At 25.9% G+C, this 18,889-nt stretch overlaps 3 protein-coding genes across 10 annotated transcripts; 1 reads left to right on the forward strand and 2 right to left on the reverse strand.

Annotated features, from left to right (window-relative positions):
• Positions 1 to 258: 258 nt before the first annotated feature.
• Positions 259 to 16,578, reverse strand: Scp1 (Sarcoplasmic calcium-binding protein 1). 4 transcript variants are annotated; one of them, XM_089077746.1, is made up of 5 exons: positions 16,441 to 16,578; positions 2,140 to 2,306; positions 1,226 to 1,355; positions 931 to 1,034; positions 259 to 540 (listed from the first exon to the last, which is right to left on the reverse strand). In XM_089077746.1, exons 1-5 carry the CDS (start codon positions 16,463 to 16,465, stop codon positions 412 to 414), a joined length of 555 nt encoding a protein of 184 aa, XP_088933872.1. In that variant the 5' UTR covers positions 16,466 to 16,578; the 3' UTR covers positions 259 to 411. The 4 variants fall into 4 exon arrangements, with proteins under 4 accessions (XP_088933872.1, XP_088933871.1, XP_088933874.1 ...); XM_089077745.1 differs by lacking the exon at positions 16,441 to 16,578 and adding an exon at positions 3,638 to 3,930; XM_089077748.1 differs by lacking the exon at positions 16,441 to 16,578 and adding an exon at positions 3,638 to 3,930 and having other exon boundaries at positions 2,140 to 2,414.
• ChLD3 (Chitin and LDLR binding deacetylase 3) lies at positions 4,967 to 16,832 on the forward strand. 4 transcript variants are annotated; one of them, XM_089077742.1, is made up of 10 exons: positions 4,967 to 6,335; positions 11,758 to 11,945; positions 12,606 to 12,710; positions 13,230 to 13,373; positions 13,929 to 14,111; positions 14,649 to 14,787; positions 14,895 to 15,016; positions 15,243 to 15,472; positions 15,930 to 16,100; positions 16,422 to 16,832. In XM_089077742.1, the coding sequence occupies exons 2-10, from the start codon at positions 11,801 to 11,803 to the stop codon at positions 16,698 to 16,700; spliced, it is 1,518 nt and encodes a 505-aa protein (XP_088933868.1). In that variant the 5' UTR covers positions 4,967 to 6,335; positions 11,758 to 11,800; the 3' UTR covers positions 16,701 to 16,832. The 4 variants fall into 4 exon arrangements, with proteins under 4 accessions (XP_088933868.1, XP_011630021.2, XP_011630020.2 ...); XM_011631719.3 differs by lacking the exon at positions 4,967 to 6,335 and adding an exon at positions 8,868 to 9,104; XM_011631718.3 differs by lacking the exon at positions 4,967 to 6,335 and adding an exon at positions 8,868 to 9,104 and having other exon boundaries at positions 11,811 to 11,945.
• On the reverse strand, positions 16,821 to 18,662 carry LSm7 (U6 snRNA-associated Sm-like protein LSm7). 2 transcript variants are annotated; one of them, XM_011631717.2, is made up of 4 exons: positions 18,496 to 18,662; positions 18,408 to 18,419; positions 18,160 to 18,337; positions 16,821 to 17,138 (listed from the first exon to the last, which is right to left on the reverse strand). In XM_011631717.2, the coding sequence occupies exons 1-4, from the start codon at positions 18,499 to 18,501 to the stop codon at positions 16,999 to 17,001; spliced, it is 336 nt and encodes a 111-aa protein (XP_011630019.1). In that variant the 5' UTR covers positions 18,502 to 18,662; the 3' UTR covers positions 16,821 to 16,998. The 2 variants fall into 2 exon arrangements, with proteins under 2 accessions (XP_011630019.1, XP_088933875.1); XM_089077749.1 differs by lacking the exon at positions 18,408 to 18,419 and having other exon boundaries at positions 18,496 to 18,661.
• Between the last annotated feature and the right edge of the window lie 227 nt (positions 18,663 to 18,889).

Consider the following 18,889-nt stretch of genomic DNA (forward strand, 5'->3'; position numbering starts at 1 on the left):
TTTATTTATATGCGAAAAATGAGAATTTTTCTAATTAACTTACATTTACAATTGAAAAGTTTATAAATCAGAGCATAATTGAATGCTTTTTTCCACATATATGTAATGGCAGGAACGATTAAATATTATTTAGAATTTTCAATAGTATGTTTCACTTGAGATAAACGATATAATGTGTGTACATTAATATATCAAATTATTAATGATAACATAAGTTTAAATTTTTATATATTTTTAACGTTTATCATATATACAAAGTACAGTATGCAAAAATTTTCTTTATTACAATAAAATATCTGATTTATTACAATAATTTTTACAAGAATTAATATAGATATTAAATCTGTGTGTTGTGTGTCTTTTTATATACATACAACAATTTATATTGCTTTGTAATGGTAAATATTTTAGTTATGACTCTTGTCCTATTGGTCCGAAAAGATAGATCGCTGGACAATTATCGTCAGGATTACCGAGAAATTGCGCGTATAATTCTTGATAACGTGATAAAGTCAATCCACCACGTCTTCTGTCATCATCCTGTTAAGATAATGATTACTTCAAAAAAACAATCATTTTTTTATAAAAATATATATACATCCTTCAAAAGTATGCATGTGAGAATTTAAAATATTTTATTAAATTTTAAATAATTGCAAAAAAATAAAAATTCATGTAAAATAACATATATATATATATATATATATATATATATATATAATAAAATAATTACATTAGCATTATTTATTTACTTATAAAATAAGACTATGTTTTCCAAAGTGAAATTTGAAAATTAATTTATTATATTTTACTGCTTTAGAGCATTGATTCTTTCAAGCAAAGATTGATTTATTTACATCAACAGTATAAAAGGAAAAAAGAGAATTATTTCTTCATAATTCTTATTATGAAGTAAATGATGTAACTTACGTTTAAAAGACTTTGATATGCTTTATCAAGGATATCTACATTATCTACGGCAATTCTTGAAACACAATCGTATCGAAATTCTTCGGCATTAATTACGCCATCCTCTGCAACAAAGATTACAAAAATAATCTTAATGAAATAATCTTAATGAAATTCTAGTTAAAAATAAAAATAAAAAATTCATTTTAAAAAATGATTTTATCAATTTTTGTTTTGTTGATTTTGCAGAAAATTAATTATATCGTTTATTTATTATTTGATGTGTATGTTTCCTACATTTATAAAAATATAATACCATTCATGTCCAATATCTTGAAATGGCTATCGATAAACATCTTCATAGCTTGAGGAAAATCATTATAAGAACGCCCAACACAGCTATTTTGCACGGCCCTCTTAAATTCTTCTATCGTTACTACGCCATCCTGAAGAAAAGAATAATACATAAATAATAAGAATAATACATAAATAGAACATTTTTTAATACATTTCTTTTAATATATAATAAAGGATTAACATTTTTTTGTGCTAATATAAAATAGAATGGATATTTTATGATGCGGTATAATTGTGTTTTATTATTTATTAAAATCTCTGAGATTAAGAATTATTATTTATTAGTAAATTGAGAAAAATATTTGTGATATTTTTTAAATATTTACGAAAAGCCAAATTTAACATAAGTTAAACATAAGTTAAGAGTTGGCGAAATTTATGTAAATAATATTGTTTTTTATCAAAAGATAAAATAATAATTTACTTGAAATCCATATAAAAATTATCCAATTTTAAATGATTTTAGCATAATTATTGAGAATATATTTATAAATTTTTTATAAATATATGTTTTCTTGAATGTAAAACAAATTTGAAATTAATTAAATAATTATTAACTGTTAACTTATTACAATAATTAATTAAAACTAATTGGATCAATAATAAATTAAATTAATAATATAATAATGTTAAAATTAACAGTTAATTAATTAACTGTTTATTTGTATATTTATAAAATTCTTATTAAATTTTTAATAAACTGCTATAAGATAATTATATTGGAATGCAAGAAACTACAAAGACGGATGATCTCGAGTTACAGTCATGAGCGCCTAAAGAATCCGACAAATTTGAAACCGGGGCAAGATCTAAATTGTGCCAAGAAAGATAGCCGGTTGTTTTGTAATATAGAAACAATGTCTTATAACATACCTTATCAAAATCTGCCAAATCGGCTATTTCCTCCCACAAGGAGAGCATAATATGAAGATTTTCTTGGTATCGATTGTAATTGAATTCGCCCTTGCCTTCAATCAGCGTCATTTTCAGTGCCATACACTCGAAATCGTGCTTGTCCAAATATCCGTTGTTATCAATATCTGCAGTTATACAGGATGTTCCTCTCACTAAGAGCACTTATTTGGTCTATGGACTTTTATGAATGGAATGTCCCATTTTTACCGCATTATTTTTATGTTGAATAATTCCTGATCAATTGTAGTCACAATCGATTTTTTTTTAACCAAACTGCTTATGTATTCCTATATTATATTTTAAATAACACGTCTTATATTAAAAATTTTTATTTCCGATGGAACAATAGCAGGATGTCTCACAAATGAAACCATATAAAATTATTGCTTAAAAATAAAGAAAAAGAATATAATAGGAAATTTCTTTGTTATTTATTAGAATAATAATGATTATATACTTTGAATCTTTGAAAGAAACATATTTTCTTTAACTTTTTAAGATTTTTTAAATATTATTTTATTTTTTTAAATAAGATATACATGTTTCTTTTTATATAGATTAGTTTTTTCAGTTAGAAATTTAATTATAGATTTTAGTTATAGAATTTTTATGAAATTATTTAGATAAAATTAAAAAAAATCTATATTTCGCAAAATAATATTCTATTAAGATGTAATTATATATAATGTAATCTAACAAAATATGAAATATTTCGCAGCATGTTGTTTTTAACGACTAGCTTACAAAAAACTCGATAAATGATTCTCCTTTTTTATGCAATTGTCCTTTCTTTTATATAGAAATTATGTAATTTTTATGTAAATGCTTTTATGTATTAAAAACTATCTGTCATTTCATATAAAAAAATATTAAATAATGCAATTAATTTCTATACAAGAAATATTTTTTATTTAAAACATCACAAACATAAGAAAGACATAAGTACAAATATTATTATTATATTACTATTTAAAAAAAGATATTTTTTTTTAATTATCTTTATATTTTATGTAAAAAATAATAAAAAACGTTACATTTTATATTTTCTTTTTCAACACTTCTGACTTGCTGTTCTGCTATTATTTTGTGTGACATTTATAATGAGAGTGAGATACCCTGAGTATTAACCACGTGAATTATTACTACGTAATTTATAATCTACACATAATCAAACACATATAAAGGAAAAACATATAGAGAATGTAAGACAATGCAAGGGGATGTATTGGTACGATGCACATCCAAAACAGGATATATTTCATTATTTAATAAAATGAAAAATAAAATAAAATGATCTATTTCAAAGTAAATGTTTTATATATATAAATTTCATAATCTATTTTTTTCATGATATCAAAATTTCATAGCGTATTGCTTCTTTATCATCTTTCTAATTGTCTTTCTCTGCTTTGAATCTACCTCGACCATCCTTGCAATATCTTTCGCGTTTACTAACCATACAAAAATTTCACTATGAAGTTAACACGATTATCCCAGCTGTACGCCATCGTAATTGTGATACTCTTTCTCTCTCAGATTGTTTTGTCTCAGATTATTTTTCTTCTGCAAAGTTCCTAGATCCGAGAAAGCGAAAACAATCTTTGAATCACACGACGAACTCTTTATTTCTTGTTAGTTAAAACCGTGGCATGCGACGGAACTTCCATGCGGAAATACACGTCCGGCGCGAAGAAAGTGATTCTAGAGGATGATGATTTCACACTGAACTCGGCCGGAGTCTCACCGGGTCTATACTTAGGCTATCCCCTCTGAGTGAAGGGTACAAAGGCCGTATAGAAAAAAATTTCAAATGCTGGTAGTGATGGTGATGGTGACGATGATGATGCTGATGACGATGATGATGATGATGACGATGATGATGACGATGACGATGATGATGACGATGACGATGATGATGATGATGATGATGATGATGGTGGTGGTGGTAGTGGTGGTGGTGATGGTAGTGGTGGTGATGGTGGTGGTGGTGGTGATGATGATGACGATGATGATGATGATGATGATGATGATGATGATGATGATGATGATGATGATGATGATGATGACGAAGATAACGACAGAGATGAAATTGTTATCAGAAACATATCTCCATTTATAGAATTTACTCTACAAAATCTTAGATTCATTCATTTCTCTGATGTTCCTTAGATAGAAACTTTCATCTATCTAAATATGACAAATTCTTAAATAAAATATTTGTTTCTCTATCATCTGTGGAAAGAAAACATATAATTGCTACTAAGAAAAAAAATTCTTAATTTGTAACATACATATTTATTTAAAAAAAAGCTATGTATTTTATTTATATAATTTTGTTCGTGTAATTTTGTCTCTCATTATGCATAAAACATTATAAAGTAAGTAGACATTGGAATAAGGAATTCACTTAAAAAAGAAAAGATATGCAAAGTATATAAGTTTCCCATCATAGCAAACATCTGTGTCTGTTTAAAAATATTTTATTGCCTTTTACAATATTTTGTAAAAATAACAATTATAAATTGACATAAATTAATAGCATAAAAAAAATAAATAAAATCATGTAAGAAACTTTTATAGAAAAAAACCTAAAAGTTTCCTGTATCTAAAAATTTAGTCAGATCTGGAAATAATTTTTCTAGACCATCAAAATATATTAGACCATCAAAATATATTAAAAAATATATATTATAATCTTGAAGGATATTCAAATTGATTGTTAGAGTAGAACAATTATTATTATCATTATGCTTAAGTGTTCTATTATTTTGATGCACAATTATTTTAAAATCAAAATTTTTTCAGATTTGGCCAAATTTTCAAATACTTCAGCAAAACAATTCTTACATATATAAAAATAGTCGGCATAATGATCTGCAGCAGTCGACTATGCAGCTTTTTTAAAAATGTAAGTTTATCGAAAAAAATAATATATTTATATATATCGTTTTTTTTTTATGTCAAAATATGGAAGAAGAAAAAGAAAATTTTAAGATGAAGAATAAATTTTAAAATTTCTTTTTTCAGTAATTATATTCCCGCTCTTATTGTCAAGTGTCTACGCTTGCACATTTTGTTTTTTCATTATAACTACTTTTCTGTATAGCACATGTAGCAAAATATAATCTGAAAGATTTTCAGCAATTTTGAGCAATTCTGATCGCGAGATAAAAAACACGTAGAATATAATTTAAAATTTGAATAGAAAATCAATTATCAATTTATTAACTCAATCTTTTCTCTTGATTTTTTTGGAAATATTTCCTTTAATGTGGGAAAAATTATTAATTATTTACTAACGTTTCTTTAACGTTTGTATCGTATACATCGTGAAATAAAATATAACTCTATTTCCACCCTTCTAATTCCCATTGACGGCCGCAAACCTAAATCTTAAATGAACCGGCCTACATATTAGTGCAGTCCGAATTTAACTGAAGCTGAAATCGGACTCAACCGAGAACTTTTCTCGTGCTGTGTCGCATGGTGACATAGTTGAGGAGACACGTACATTTTCTCAAGCTTTTGGCAATTATCTCCGTGAGACAACCACGAGCTTCAAGGGACGAAATATCGTACAGTGACAGGACATTTGAAGAAACGAGAAAGAAACAAATATGTGAACAAAAATAAAATTTCTTATTTAAAAATAAAACGAGAGAAAAGTAATATGTACTCGCATATTCGCTGTTCGGGATAAACTTAAATTTTGAACGGATAAATGATATACAATCACAATAGATTAATTTCCAAACGTTTATACATCGAATAATATAGATGATTTATGAATCAAATTAGTGATAGAAACGTGAAATTTGTATAACTTTATATTTGTTCATGCTTTTGGGAAAACGCCGCACTATGTGTCGGCCAGTTTTTCGCTGTCGGTGTTTTCTCTTCGCGACATTATGCTAATTTGAACGGAGGTCAACGAAGCAACTCGACTGCTTTTCGCCGCCACCTCGATTTATCTTCTTGCTCCACGTAAATGTATTTTCGTACATGGTCCGTCCTCGGTGGACACAGTGATCTTGTCACGACATGAGACACGCGTGATCACGCTCTTTGTTGCCGATAACGCGTAAATAAGCTCATGTGTCAGAATTGCAAGTTATTTGTACATTTCAGTGATGTCTTCAAACATCTTCAGTGCGGTAAGATATACATTTTACATCGCAGTCCATAGTACATTTGTTACAAAAATTGAAACATATATGATAACAAGAAGATAAGATGGAGTGAACAAATTGGATTTTAAATTATGAAAGAAAATCTTTAGCTTCTTTTTAGAAGTTTCTTAGATTTTTAGACTTTTTTGTACATGTACGTATGTTCTAATCATGTTTTTAGTTTGTTAAACTATAACTGTTCAGAAATGATGGCGCAGTCATGATGTCTAGGAAAGTGAAGTAATTCTTGGAAAATTGTATTTAGGATGTAAACGTGCTGTTGTATAATATTTTTTGCTCTCATCTCACTTCATTATTATGACTACAATGCGATGTAAGAGCAAATATAGTCATGATTTTATACATACAATAAGAGAACATATACAAATTATGTGACTAGTTTGAAATTTACTCTTTCTCACTCAAAATTCGATTAGATCTCCATGAAGATTTTGTTATTTTTTTCACAACTTTTCATTATTCCAAATTACATTTTTATAATTAATTTTATAGTATAGTATTAATTGTATTAATAGTATTAATTGTAGTATAGTATTAATAATTAATTTTATAGTATAGTATAGTATTATTTGAGAGTGATGATTATTTGACAATAATTATCACTCTAATAATATAAAGTTTTATAAATATAAAATTTTTTATTATGTATTTTACATATTAGTTCTAAAATTTATGTAAATTGCAAAGATATTATATATTTTTGCAAAGATATTATATATTTTTGCATAAAATTTAACAAAGATTAATATTGAAGATTAACACTATGAAATTTTTATAAAAAAAAATATTTTTTTAAATTAATATAGAATATAAATTGTATTGTCTATTCGTTTTCCTAGAGAAAGAATATAGTTTCACAAAATCTTTGAATTTTGATTTCAATTATTTAATACAAAATTTTTGCCAATTAAAGATTAATTCTGAATACATTAAAAATGTATTTTTATGATTTGTCACTAATCATCAAAGTTTCAAAGATAAATCTATTTCTTATAGCCACGATGCACATCGAAATAATCCATTAGAAATTTATTCTATTAAAAATATAAAAATTTTCCGATTAACTTACACAGCAAATTATAACAGACTGTCAAATCAAATCATGACGGATTTTCCACGATTACATGAGCTTACGGTCATTTGGCAAACAGCCAATCCGGCAATAATTACGATCGTTTAGATTCTCTTCCAACTATGTAAACGTAAGAGTGATGAATGCGCAATTCATCTCTCCGAGAGATAATTAATTAGCGCGAGTCATCGTCGCTTTTCGAAGGTGTCTCAGTGTCGCATAATTTACTCTTTGTGTCCGAAGTGTATATCATGCAAACGACTCCTCTTTGTAATCATCAGCATTGTGATCGCATTTCATCAGTCGGATCAGTAGAATATTGTTTACACGTTATGACTCTCAACATTCCTCCGAGGCTAAATATCCAAAAATAACGTTTATTGTTCCGCTATGATTAAACATTTTGATTTAAATTTTGATTTTGTTTGAAATTGATATATTTTAAAGATATGTTTATTTTTTTATATATTAAGAGATTTTTATATATTTAATTTGTGGAAAAATTGGTTTTACAATGCATTTCTCATAAGCACAATAAAAATAAAAATAAATTGTTAAAGTAAAGAAAAATTTCTTAAATTGTTGGCGTATAAAAATAAAAGTTTTTTTTAACAAATTACAATTTTATTGATAATAAATACTCAAAAATAAATATTCAATAAAGAGAATCCTTTCATTCTACTTGTATACATATATTCTCCTCTCTCATACAAGAATAATATGTTCATACAAAAAAAAAATGAAAGAAGGAAGTCGATCAATGTGATTACATGTGGTTACCGTTATACCGGTACTTAATCCAAGTCTCCTAGCAGATTTTATAGGTAATTAAAACTGCCAGTTTTATCTTGAGAAATCCGTTAAACTTGATCTTGAGTTTTAGTTAGTTTAGTAGTTGAAATTCTTCCAAGTGTTTGTAAGCCGAAAGGTTGCTCATAAATTATAAATACAATTAGTTCTAACATTGCATTCCAATTATGTAGTCTTGGAAAGTTCATCTTGTTCTAACCTCGTGTTTTATAAACGTTATACAATTTAAACAAGAATTTAATTATATTATAGATTATTTCAAATACTTTATTTATAAATAACAACAGGCAGATAAAATCTTTAGTATCTTTAGTATCTTGAATAATTTTTTCAATTGAAGATAGAAATAGAAATAGAAATAGCCAGGTGATACTTTCTTAAAAATTAACGATTAAAAATAAAAATCTTACAAACTATTAAGTTTTAAAAGTGCAGAGATAGACAACGAAATTATATTTTTAATTAATTTTAAATAGATTTTATTTTGTAGTATTTGAATTTAAAGCTATGTAGAGGTGCTAATATGTAATATTGCAAGTCGACAATAATGACTCGATGTTTTCGTTGATCGACTTCGAATTGGAGAATGTATCATCAAGCGTTTATGTGACATTAGAAATAGGTGTATCGCGATCGTTAGAGACGAGTGAAAATAGCCGGTCTGAAAGAGATCCGCGCGATTAAGCGCGATGAAACGGGTACTCGTCATATAAGGCATGCTTTCGTAGGTACGGCTGTCAGTTTGAAAGTGCGAGCTGTCGCGCGTGGAACCGCCGTACGAATCCGCGCGCGAAAGATCGACATGTGGTCGAGGCTTCGTTTTATATTAATCACGCTGCTCGCCGTTTCCGGTGAGTTTCGCAATTTCAGAAGTGTTCACGAATCCACGTCTTTTTTTCATTTCAAATCGCGCCAACTTGTTTATGAAACGTCGATCAAAGTCTCTTCTTGAGTTATGTGTTGATATACGAGATAAATAGTTGCGTATATTTTTGAAAAAAATGTATTCCATAGCACGTTGTAAGAATATTGCAATGTTGCTACGATGAATTATAATTATTATATGAAGCAAATTTATTACGTATTTTTATAAAATATTAATAAGGATTATTCTATTATTCATAAGCATTATTATTAATTATCAATTATTTATCAATAGCAGTCGCCATGGGGATAAATCGATATATCTTTCTAATATTCTTATTTTTTTATCTTGTGTATACATATACATACATACACACATATACGCGTATGGTGTGTGTGTGTGTGTGTGTGTGTGTGTGTGTGTGTGTGTGTGTGTGTGTGTGTGTGTGTGGTGTGTATGTGTGTGTGTGTCAACATTTGTTAACTTGTAATGTATATAACTTTAGATTATGGTAGAAGTTTAGAAAATATTGCTTTTTCCAATATTTATTTTTTATCAAGATATCGAATATAATATGGTATATTCTACTTTCGATTTTTGCAAAAAGATAAAAATTATTCGTTTATAATTTATAGAAAAAACTTTTATAAAATGATCTAAATAATTTATTAATTTAAATATTACAAATATATATATATATATATATTTTATTATATATATATATATATATATGTATATTATCTTAAAAATGTTTTATTTAAGTTAAAAGGAATATAAATGTATATGGATCTAGAATTTAAATAATCTAGCTATATAAATTTTTTTCTCCCTTTTTTCATATTAGTGTGAAAATACAAAATACAAATGCAATACAAATATATTTCTACATAGAGAAAATATGAATAAATTTAAACACAAAGTAATTTATTTTTTATGTAATTAAAAAAATTGTCCTTAAGAGAACTATCTCAATCAGCCAAGTCTGAAAACAGATTCTGCAAAACATTTGCTACAAATTTTACTAAATGAATCTTATCGATTTGATACAAGATTTGGCATATGCAATATCCTTAGTAAAATGATAGAAATATAAAAAAAATTTATTAATAAGATGTAATGGCAAATTAATGACAGAAATCGAACTGATTTTGATATATTTGCTAGTTTGCTGCAGATTAGCGATAGAAATTGCAAAATCTGTCGAAAGCATCGAATCTGCGCGATTTTTGCTGACAATTTGTTGTCAGATCACGTCAGCAGATTTTATTAATATTAGCTCAATGTAGACGCAGATGCGAATATGCTAGATATTCGATTAAAAAAATTACTACTAATCTGCTAGCATGACAATTTATTATACTAGATATATTATTGCTGAAGAGAATATAGACATTAATGATTTTTAAAAAATAAAAGTTTTGCATATAAAGTTAATACATAACACTCCTTCTTTTACTCAACTGGACTGTCTCGTGTTAAAAATTATTATGTTATATCAAATTCAAATTTAATTGACCAGTTGTATGAAACAAAATATAAATGGAATGAAAAAAATGCAGATTAGATTTGGTAGTTTGTTTTTTGTTTTGAACGATAACGCGCGCCGAAAGTTTCACTTCCGTTTTTGCATTCAGGTGAAAACGATGGCGCTAATCGCGTGAGATTTCTCTTCGACCAAGTATACGTTGTATGCCACAGATATCTGAACAGTCAAACGGAACGTGAAAGTATTATGCGTCTAAAGATAATCCTATAGCCATGAGATATTGAAATTATTTCAATCTCTGATAGAATTCATTCCTTAAAAATAATTTTTCATTTATTTCAATAAAAGGTAAACATTTCTTTTAAATTGTAATTGAATATCTTATATATATCTTGTCCTTTAATTATAAATATAAAGGAATTTGTTTCTGATCTGGAAATCTGCTATTAATTTTTTATAAAAGATTATTTGTTTTTATAATTTCTTTCTCTAATAATCTTTTCTTATTTTAATATATTTAATTCAAAAATCTATTAAAATATTTTGAAGTTAAATATATAAAAAGATAATTAAATGCCTTAAAATATTGCCGAAAAGTGTTAAAAAAATTTAAATAAAAAAATGTATAAAAAGACTGTTAAATAAGTGAAATAATAAACTGTCATCTTTATTAAAAAATTGTTGTGTTAGAAATAAATTTTACAATCAATTGATACTACTTTTGTCTGGTTTCATTAATGAGCACAAATATATAAAAAAATATGCATTTTATACTTATATATATATATATATAATAGTGAAATTAATAAAGAGCACAAATATATAAAAAATATGCATTTTATACTTATATATATATATATATATATATATAAAAGTATAAAATGCATATTTTTTATATATTTGTGCTCTTTATTAATTTCACTATTTATCACTATAAATATATTTGTAATGAGATGTGTGTGTGTGTGTGTGTGTGTGTGTGTGTGTGTGTGTGTGTGTGTGTAATAATTAAATTAAATAATAATTAAAAATAATAAAATGTTATAAATTATTAGAATTTTCAATATTTATACGTGTGATAAAAATTTTAACGAACAATTTATGTTTATTATTTATTAATTTGTAGAAAAAATTTATTCATTTTTTAATCTAGAAACAAGGAAAATGTGGGTCACGACTCATACCTCTACGTCGTGATGTTTTCAGCGAACACTCTGGCGGAGAAAGGAAAATCCGGAGAAGTTCCTTGTATAGACGACAACAAGTTCTATCGTAATCCGAATGCACCATCGCATAGTGTCTGGTCACCTATAGAATGTGCTAAATATTTCCTCTGTTTAGGTAATTCTAAATTATATGAAAAATTTATTTAAACAATTAAATTTGTCAGTGAATTAATTATCTATTTGTATTTAAAATTAAAATTAGAAAAAATGACAGTATTTTTACAATATTTTATTTCGATTCAATAAGGAAATTTAAAGAATACAACATTTTTATGTATTATGTATTATGTATTATGTATTATGTATTATGTATTAAGTTATATTTTCAGATGTGTCATATTTTTGTACAAGTTTACACACATTAAAAAATCATTGATATATGAGATGCTGTCATTATTCATTGCAAACATTGCAACATTTTTTAATAACAACTTAAAAATTTCATTGTTCTTTTATTTGTAAACTTTTAATGTCTAAAGACTCAAGAAAACAATATTTGCAAGTATCATGATCAATGTAATATTAAATAAATTGTCACATATTAAATTCACATATTAAAATATGATATATACTATATATTTTTTATCATATTTATTATTTCACGTATTTTTACAATTATTTTTATCATTTTTATCATTTCATATTATTCGTTATATATTTTTATTATGTTCATTAAGTTATCATGAAAAATCTCATTACATTTACTTGGATGTAAAATCTGAAGAAAACGTAATTTATGTTATATTAATTTATATTATTTTAAATCATGTTTTAGACAATGAAGTGTTCGAATTCAAGTGTTCGCAAGGACTTCTCTTTGACGTTTCCAGACAGATTTGTGATTTTAAGACAAACGTCGATAACTGCGATGTAACTTCAGGTATACTTCAGGTTTATGCTAAGTTTACTAAACGCGAGCGCGAGACTGACAAGGCCCAAGAGACAAACAAGAATGAATGCCGGCAAACCTTATGCCGATTTCTACTCTTAAGAAAGCGATCGAGTGTTATACACGCAATACTTTCACCCGGAAAATCATACGGCGATGACAAGTTAATCTTATTTTTTTCTTTGTAAACATTGAATTGGAATTTCATTATAAATTGAAATACATTTGTTATAGTATTAGTCTTAAATTACTTAATATAAATAGATATTTATTACAAATACAATACCGAAACCACAGATTTACAATATTTTTTATTTTAGATAAAATGTATGCAACAATATAACATACGTATATATACACACAATAATTGTTATCGTATATGTATCGTCTTTTTCGTAAAAGATAGGAATTTTTTAAACTCATGCAGCTTTATGAAATATTTTTGTAGGGTAAAGAAATATAATTGCTATGTACCGAATGGTGATGTGAAATTTTCAAAGTTTCTCGTAGATACCCAACCAGCAAAGCCGCTACTTAAAAATGGAGAGTGTGACGAGGAAAGTTTGGCTTGCGGAGATGGCACATGTCTTCCAGCTCTATATTTCTGCGATGGAAGCGTCGATTGTCCTGACGGTTCCGATGAAGGATGGTGTGGTAAGAAATGCAAAGAATGTTTGAAATATATCGAAATTTTGATTTATATATAAAATTCTTTACATACCTACACTCACATAAAATGCACATATATTTCAAACAATAGATTTGTCTACAAATTTGGAATTAATTTTTCTTTAACAAAAGTTAATGTAAAAAAATAATATAAAAAAAAAATCTCCATTTTCTGTACACATGCGCACGTAATTTAAAAATGTTTCTCATTTGTAGGCAGTTTTATTAAAATCTGATATAAAATTTAATATCACAGTAACATTCAAATACCGAAAAATTAAAAAAAATGATCGAAAAATCAAAATTGGTACGTTTTGTGGATACATAAGAAATAATGATAAGAAGAAAGTTTGGTATCTTATAATTTTCCAAATTATATATTATGTCGTTAAACATTTTGAATCTCATTCATAGAATGTGTTTTCACTCCTAAATAAAAAAAATATAAAAAATAATAGTTTTATTTTCGATCTTAACATAAAGATGAAATAATAATTCTTACAATATACATCAATCAATAAAAACATCGATCTGTTATAGACATGAGGCATGATATTAATGCCGCGCCAGTTTGTGACATGGAAAAATGTCAATTACCAAATTGTTGGTGTTCTAAAGATGGGACTCAAATTCCAGGAAATCTTAGTGCACTCGTCACTCCACAAATGATAACAATCACTTTTGATGACGCTGTAAATGATGAAAATTTTGAACTCTATTCAAGTAAGTTAAGAAGTTATATTTTTACATTTACCCTTTTTTTCATTTTTTTTTTATTTCAAAAATTTAAATAAATCTGCAATAACTTATGTCAACGCAATATTGTTTAAAAATATTATTGCAAAATATTGCCACGCGAATTCACTTGGCCACTAGCCGAAAGATTCATATGGAATAAAAAAAATATTATTTAAGAAAGCAAACACCTAAGAGCTTTATTAAATTTTTAATAATTAACGCAAAGGATCATGCGTCCATCCGACATAAAAACTCTATTCCGAAATCTCTAAAATTGATCATCATCATCAATAGCGGCTCGTCATTCTGGAGAACGTTTCAAACTTATATTCAGAAAACTCAATTCCTTGAATTTAAAAGTTATCTTTGCGAAAGGATCATTTCACATGATTAATAATAATTTTCTTCGTTTTATATTTTTTAGCAAGGAAAAAGAAATAATAAAATATAATTATAATATAATATAATATAATTATATTATAATATAATATAATTATGATATAATTATTTCATTATTTATAGAAATTTTTACGGATAATAGAAAAAATCCTAATGGTTGTCCTATAAAAGGTACTTTCTATATTAGTCATCAGTATACGAATTATAGAGATGTACAATATTTGTGGAACACTGGTCACGAAATAGCTGCACATTCCGTTACGTGAGTATTTTAAAAATAATTTTAAAGAAAAAAGAGAAATATAATAAGCAAAAACATTAAAGATTATTTGATTTGATGTCTAAAATAAATCGAAGATTATTTCTTAGACATCGTGGACCGGAAGAATGGTGGTCAAAGAATGCAACAATTGAAGACTGGTTTGATGAAATGGTCGGAATAGCTAACATCATCAAAAAATATGCAGCAGTTCATATCGGCGATATCAAAGGTAAAAATCTCATCTTCAGTTTGATGCAACGAAAAGATTGAAAAGATTTAGATTAGATTACTGATAAGATTTACATCAAAATTATTAGATTTTCATGTAGAAATATAAATTTCAATTATTAATTTAATTATAACAAATGTCAAGCATGTATTTTTCTTTAATACAATATAGTTCTGTTTGAACATGTGTAAAAAAATTTATTATAAAATAATATTATGTATCGTAGGAATAAGGGCGCCCTTCCTACAAATCGGATGGAATCGTCAATTTCTAATGATGTCTGAATTTGGTTTCGTTTATGACTCCTCGATTATTGCACCTTTTTCTTATCCACCTTTTTGGCCCTACACACTTGATTACAAACTGCCACACTCATGTGTTCGTGCAGGACAGCTCTGTCCTACCCGTTCTTACCCGAATATCTGGGAACTACCTCTAAATCAACTTTTAGCAAACGTAAGTGAACAATGAATAATTAACATTCAAAAATGTATCCCATTATAGCTAAAATTAGAATATAAAAAAAAATATTCAATATATGAAAAAAGAAAATATAATTTTTTGAATTCCATATTCAGATATATCTCATATTTTAAATCTTTATGAGCAATTCTAGTAATTATATATGTATATAATAAATATATTTTCTTTTTACATTAATATTTCTCAATTATTACTTTGCATTTTTTATACTAAAGGCAATCTGTGTAAAAAATCAATGTAAAAGATCAAAATATTTTAAAATACTTCTTTTATAGCTTCATCTGTGATTGCTCTATTTTTCACCTTTCTTTTATAAAAATAATATTTATAAACAATATATCAAAAAATATTAGACTAGATATTTTATTTCTGATTTATTTCCGATATTTACAATATTGTTTTATATTTATTTCAAAATTTTTCTTTTCAGGATTACACGTGCAGTACAGTAGATTCATGTCCCTCTGATTTATCTGACGAAGAGATATATAAAATATTGATGTTGAACTTTAAAAGGCATTATCTGACCAATCGCGCACCTTTCGGCCTACATATTCATGCATCGTGGTTTCAAAATCCAATGTATTTTTATGCATTTAATGTAAGTAACAAGATTGTCATTATTAATGATACTTATTATCAACTAATATAAAGTTATTTGATGTAACATTTACCTATAATATATAATTATTCATAATATTCATTCTGCTTATAGAAAATTCTTTATCAATATATATTATATATATTATATATATAAAATATTATTTTAAAAATTATAGCATTAAAAATTATAATACTAAAAGAATGAGAAATGTTTAAAATTATCATAACTTTCTTCTGTTCTTCTGTATAGATTTAATTAATCTGATAAATTTTACTCTGTTTTATTATAAATAATAATGTTTTCATCATATATCATTAGAAATTCATCGATGACTTACTTCGCTTGGACGATGTGTTTTTCATCACAAGTCATCAGGTTGTGGAATGGATGCGTAAGCCAACACCTCTAAACGAAATCGAAAAATTTGTACCGTGGCAATGCGCAAAGCAGCATTTTGAACCATTCGAGGTCGCCTGTGACTTGCCAAATAATTGTAAATTACCTAGTAAAGTGCTTAAATCATATAGGTATTTACATACATGTTTCGAATGCCCAAAACAATATCCATGGCTAAGAAACGAATTCGGAATTGAATGAAAATGATAAAAATAATGTAAGATGTTATTGCATGTTATTTGTACATCATCAAGAGTTCACACAGTACCTTATTTAGAGAGGCAATTGTGTTATTTATTGTAAACATAAGTAAAAAACATGTTTATAAAAAAATCGCATTTATTTCCTATATATGTAAGTTTCCTCGATTCATAATGTAAAATAAATTATATTTTCTTTATTAGAAAAATGGAAACAGTATTTAAAAATAAGGTAGTTTTTTAAGACATTATACATATCAAATGTATTATACATTATCAAACGTAAAGATATTTTTTTTTTACCCTTCTTGCTGTATAAATGGATTTTGTATAGATTCCATACCATCAACAGGACAGATGAGCACTACAGATGTTCCTCTACACACTACTAAGCCCAGCATACGAGTGTCCTGATTTAATTTATATGGATCATCCGGATCTATATTAAGAAAATTATTTAATAGATTTATTAAAAATAGAACATGATTGCAATTAAAAAGAAATTTATAATTTACAATATATTTTTAATGTTGTTTTTATATTTTAATTGCTTTATTATATTAATTCTTTATTATACAAAATGTATAATAAAGTTCATATTTTATAATATATTTAAATATAAAATATTTAATAAATTTTAAATTTTTTTGATATTTTTACAGAATATTGAAATGAATATATAAATAGCAATTTAGATATAAAAATTTATATAATTTTATTTAAAAAAGATAAAATTTATATGCTTTTGACATGTAACTAATCATCATTTTATGTCCCTTTTGAAAGTAGAAGTTTGTAACAAAATATTTTTCTGTTATTTGAACTATACATTATTTGTTTAAAATAAGATATTTTGTATATAACATTTTATCATGAAATGAATTAAAATGAAATGAATAGATATCTAATATATAACATATAAACAAATAACTTCTTTTGCCAACTATAATAATAAATATAAAAATAATATACTATTATAGATATGTTAATAATAATATTAATAATAATATTAATAATAATAAATAATAATACTTTATACTCAGAGCTATTATATTTTTAAATATGCAAACTCCTGAAAATCAGTTACACATTAAAAGTGTTATTACAAGTGGTATTATAATTTGCAATACTATCAAAAATAATTAAAATATAAATGAAGAAATTGAGTAAATCCTTATATTACATAAAGTAATATAAGGATATAATGTAAAGTTATAATTTGCAATGAATTAAATGGCTTCATATGTGAACTATCAACTTATATTCAGTAAATTCCAAGCTTAATCTTGATCATCTTAGAAAGATTTCAACTCGATTTTATATATGAAGTTTAGTAATTTGAAGAATCAAAATAAAAGATCGAGTACAAAATGAAAATGGTCATCTATTTCAAGAATCCATATTCCATAATTATTTTTTACGATAAATTTAATAATTGTAATTAAATTATTAATCATCACCTCTGAGATACTCCTTTGTATTGTCGAGTACCAAATTGAGTAAGGGATCATAACCTTTGAGTATACCTTCCGCTTCTCTGCCTCCAGCAAATTTAACTCTTATATTCTTTTCAAGATACTTGGAAAGATCAAGAATACTCTCTTTTCTTTTCTTCTCTTTATGCTCAACATTTTGTTGCTATAAAAAAGATTTGGAAAATGAGTAAAAATCTATGATTAATTCAAGATCGAAGTATGTAATCCTTTACCTGTTTCGCCGCCTGTAAAAAAATTGTGAGGTTATCTCGAGGATAAATTTTAAATAATAGAAAAATGAAATTACAATTTCGTACTTACAGACATCCTTATGTATATAACACGCGAGAGATTTAATCAAGAACCACGGATCTTTATAAATCAAGATGTTTCGAATAAATTGAAATAAATTCGTAACTCATTCTGCGCATTCCGGAGCATCTACCTGATAAATCGAGTATCGACTTTTCCCGCGTTTAAAATCGATAATTTTGAATCGAGATTTCGCTCCTGATATTTTTAGCGGAAAATGTAAATTGCCAGTTTTCATTGATCTTATATCTCTTCTACTGTTAAATAATAATTCAAATAATATTTAACATCTAAATTAAAATAAATTAAAAATTTGACAAAGTTATCTTAAGGCAGAAAAAATATAGTTGGTCACAAAACAAAAGTGCTTTTATGTATCTTTTTCTCAATTAATTTGATATAA

This window comes from Pogonomyrmex barbatus, unplaced genomic scaffold (genome assembly GCF_055798465.1).
Source record: "Pogonomyrmex barbatus isolate J1 unplaced genomic scaffold, ASM5579846v1 scaffold20, whole genome shotgun sequence".
In the NCBI taxonomy this organism is placed as follows: domain Eukaryota; kingdom Metazoa; phylum Arthropoda; class Insecta; order Hymenoptera; family Formicidae; genus Pogonomyrmex; species Pogonomyrmex barbatus.

Bases quoted from the DNA above. Each gene is read 5' to 3' on its own strand.
- Scp1 (XM_089077745.1), bottom strand. From the start codon at position 3,689: ATGGCGTACAGCTGGGATAATCGTGTTAACTTCATAGTGAAATTTTTG. The intron at 2,307-3,637 runs GTTAGTAAACGC...GTATAACTGCAG, and splicing joins CATAGTGAAATTTTTGTATG to ATATTGATAACAACGGATAT. The intron at 541-930 runs GTAAGTTACATC...TTATCTTAACAG, and splicing joins CATATCAAAGTCTTTTAAAC to GATGATGACAGAAGACGTGG.
- ChLD3 (XM_011631718.3), top strand. From the start codon at position 9,056: ATGTGGTCGAGGCTTCGTTTTATATTAATCACGCTGCTCGCCGTTTCC. The intron at 14,788-14,894 runs GTGAGTATTTTA...ATTATTTCTTAG, and splicing joins ATAGCTGCACATTCCGTTAC to ACATCGTGGACCGGAAGAAT. The intron at 16,101-16,421 runs GTAAGTAACAAG...ATATATCATTAG, and splicing joins TGTATTTTTATGCATTTAAT to AAATTCATCGATGACTTACT.
- LSm7 (XM_011631717.2), bottom strand. The intron at 17,139-18,159 runs GTGATGATTAAT...TTCTTAATATAG, and splicing joins TACAAAGGAGTATCTCAGAG to ATCCGGATGATCCATATAAA.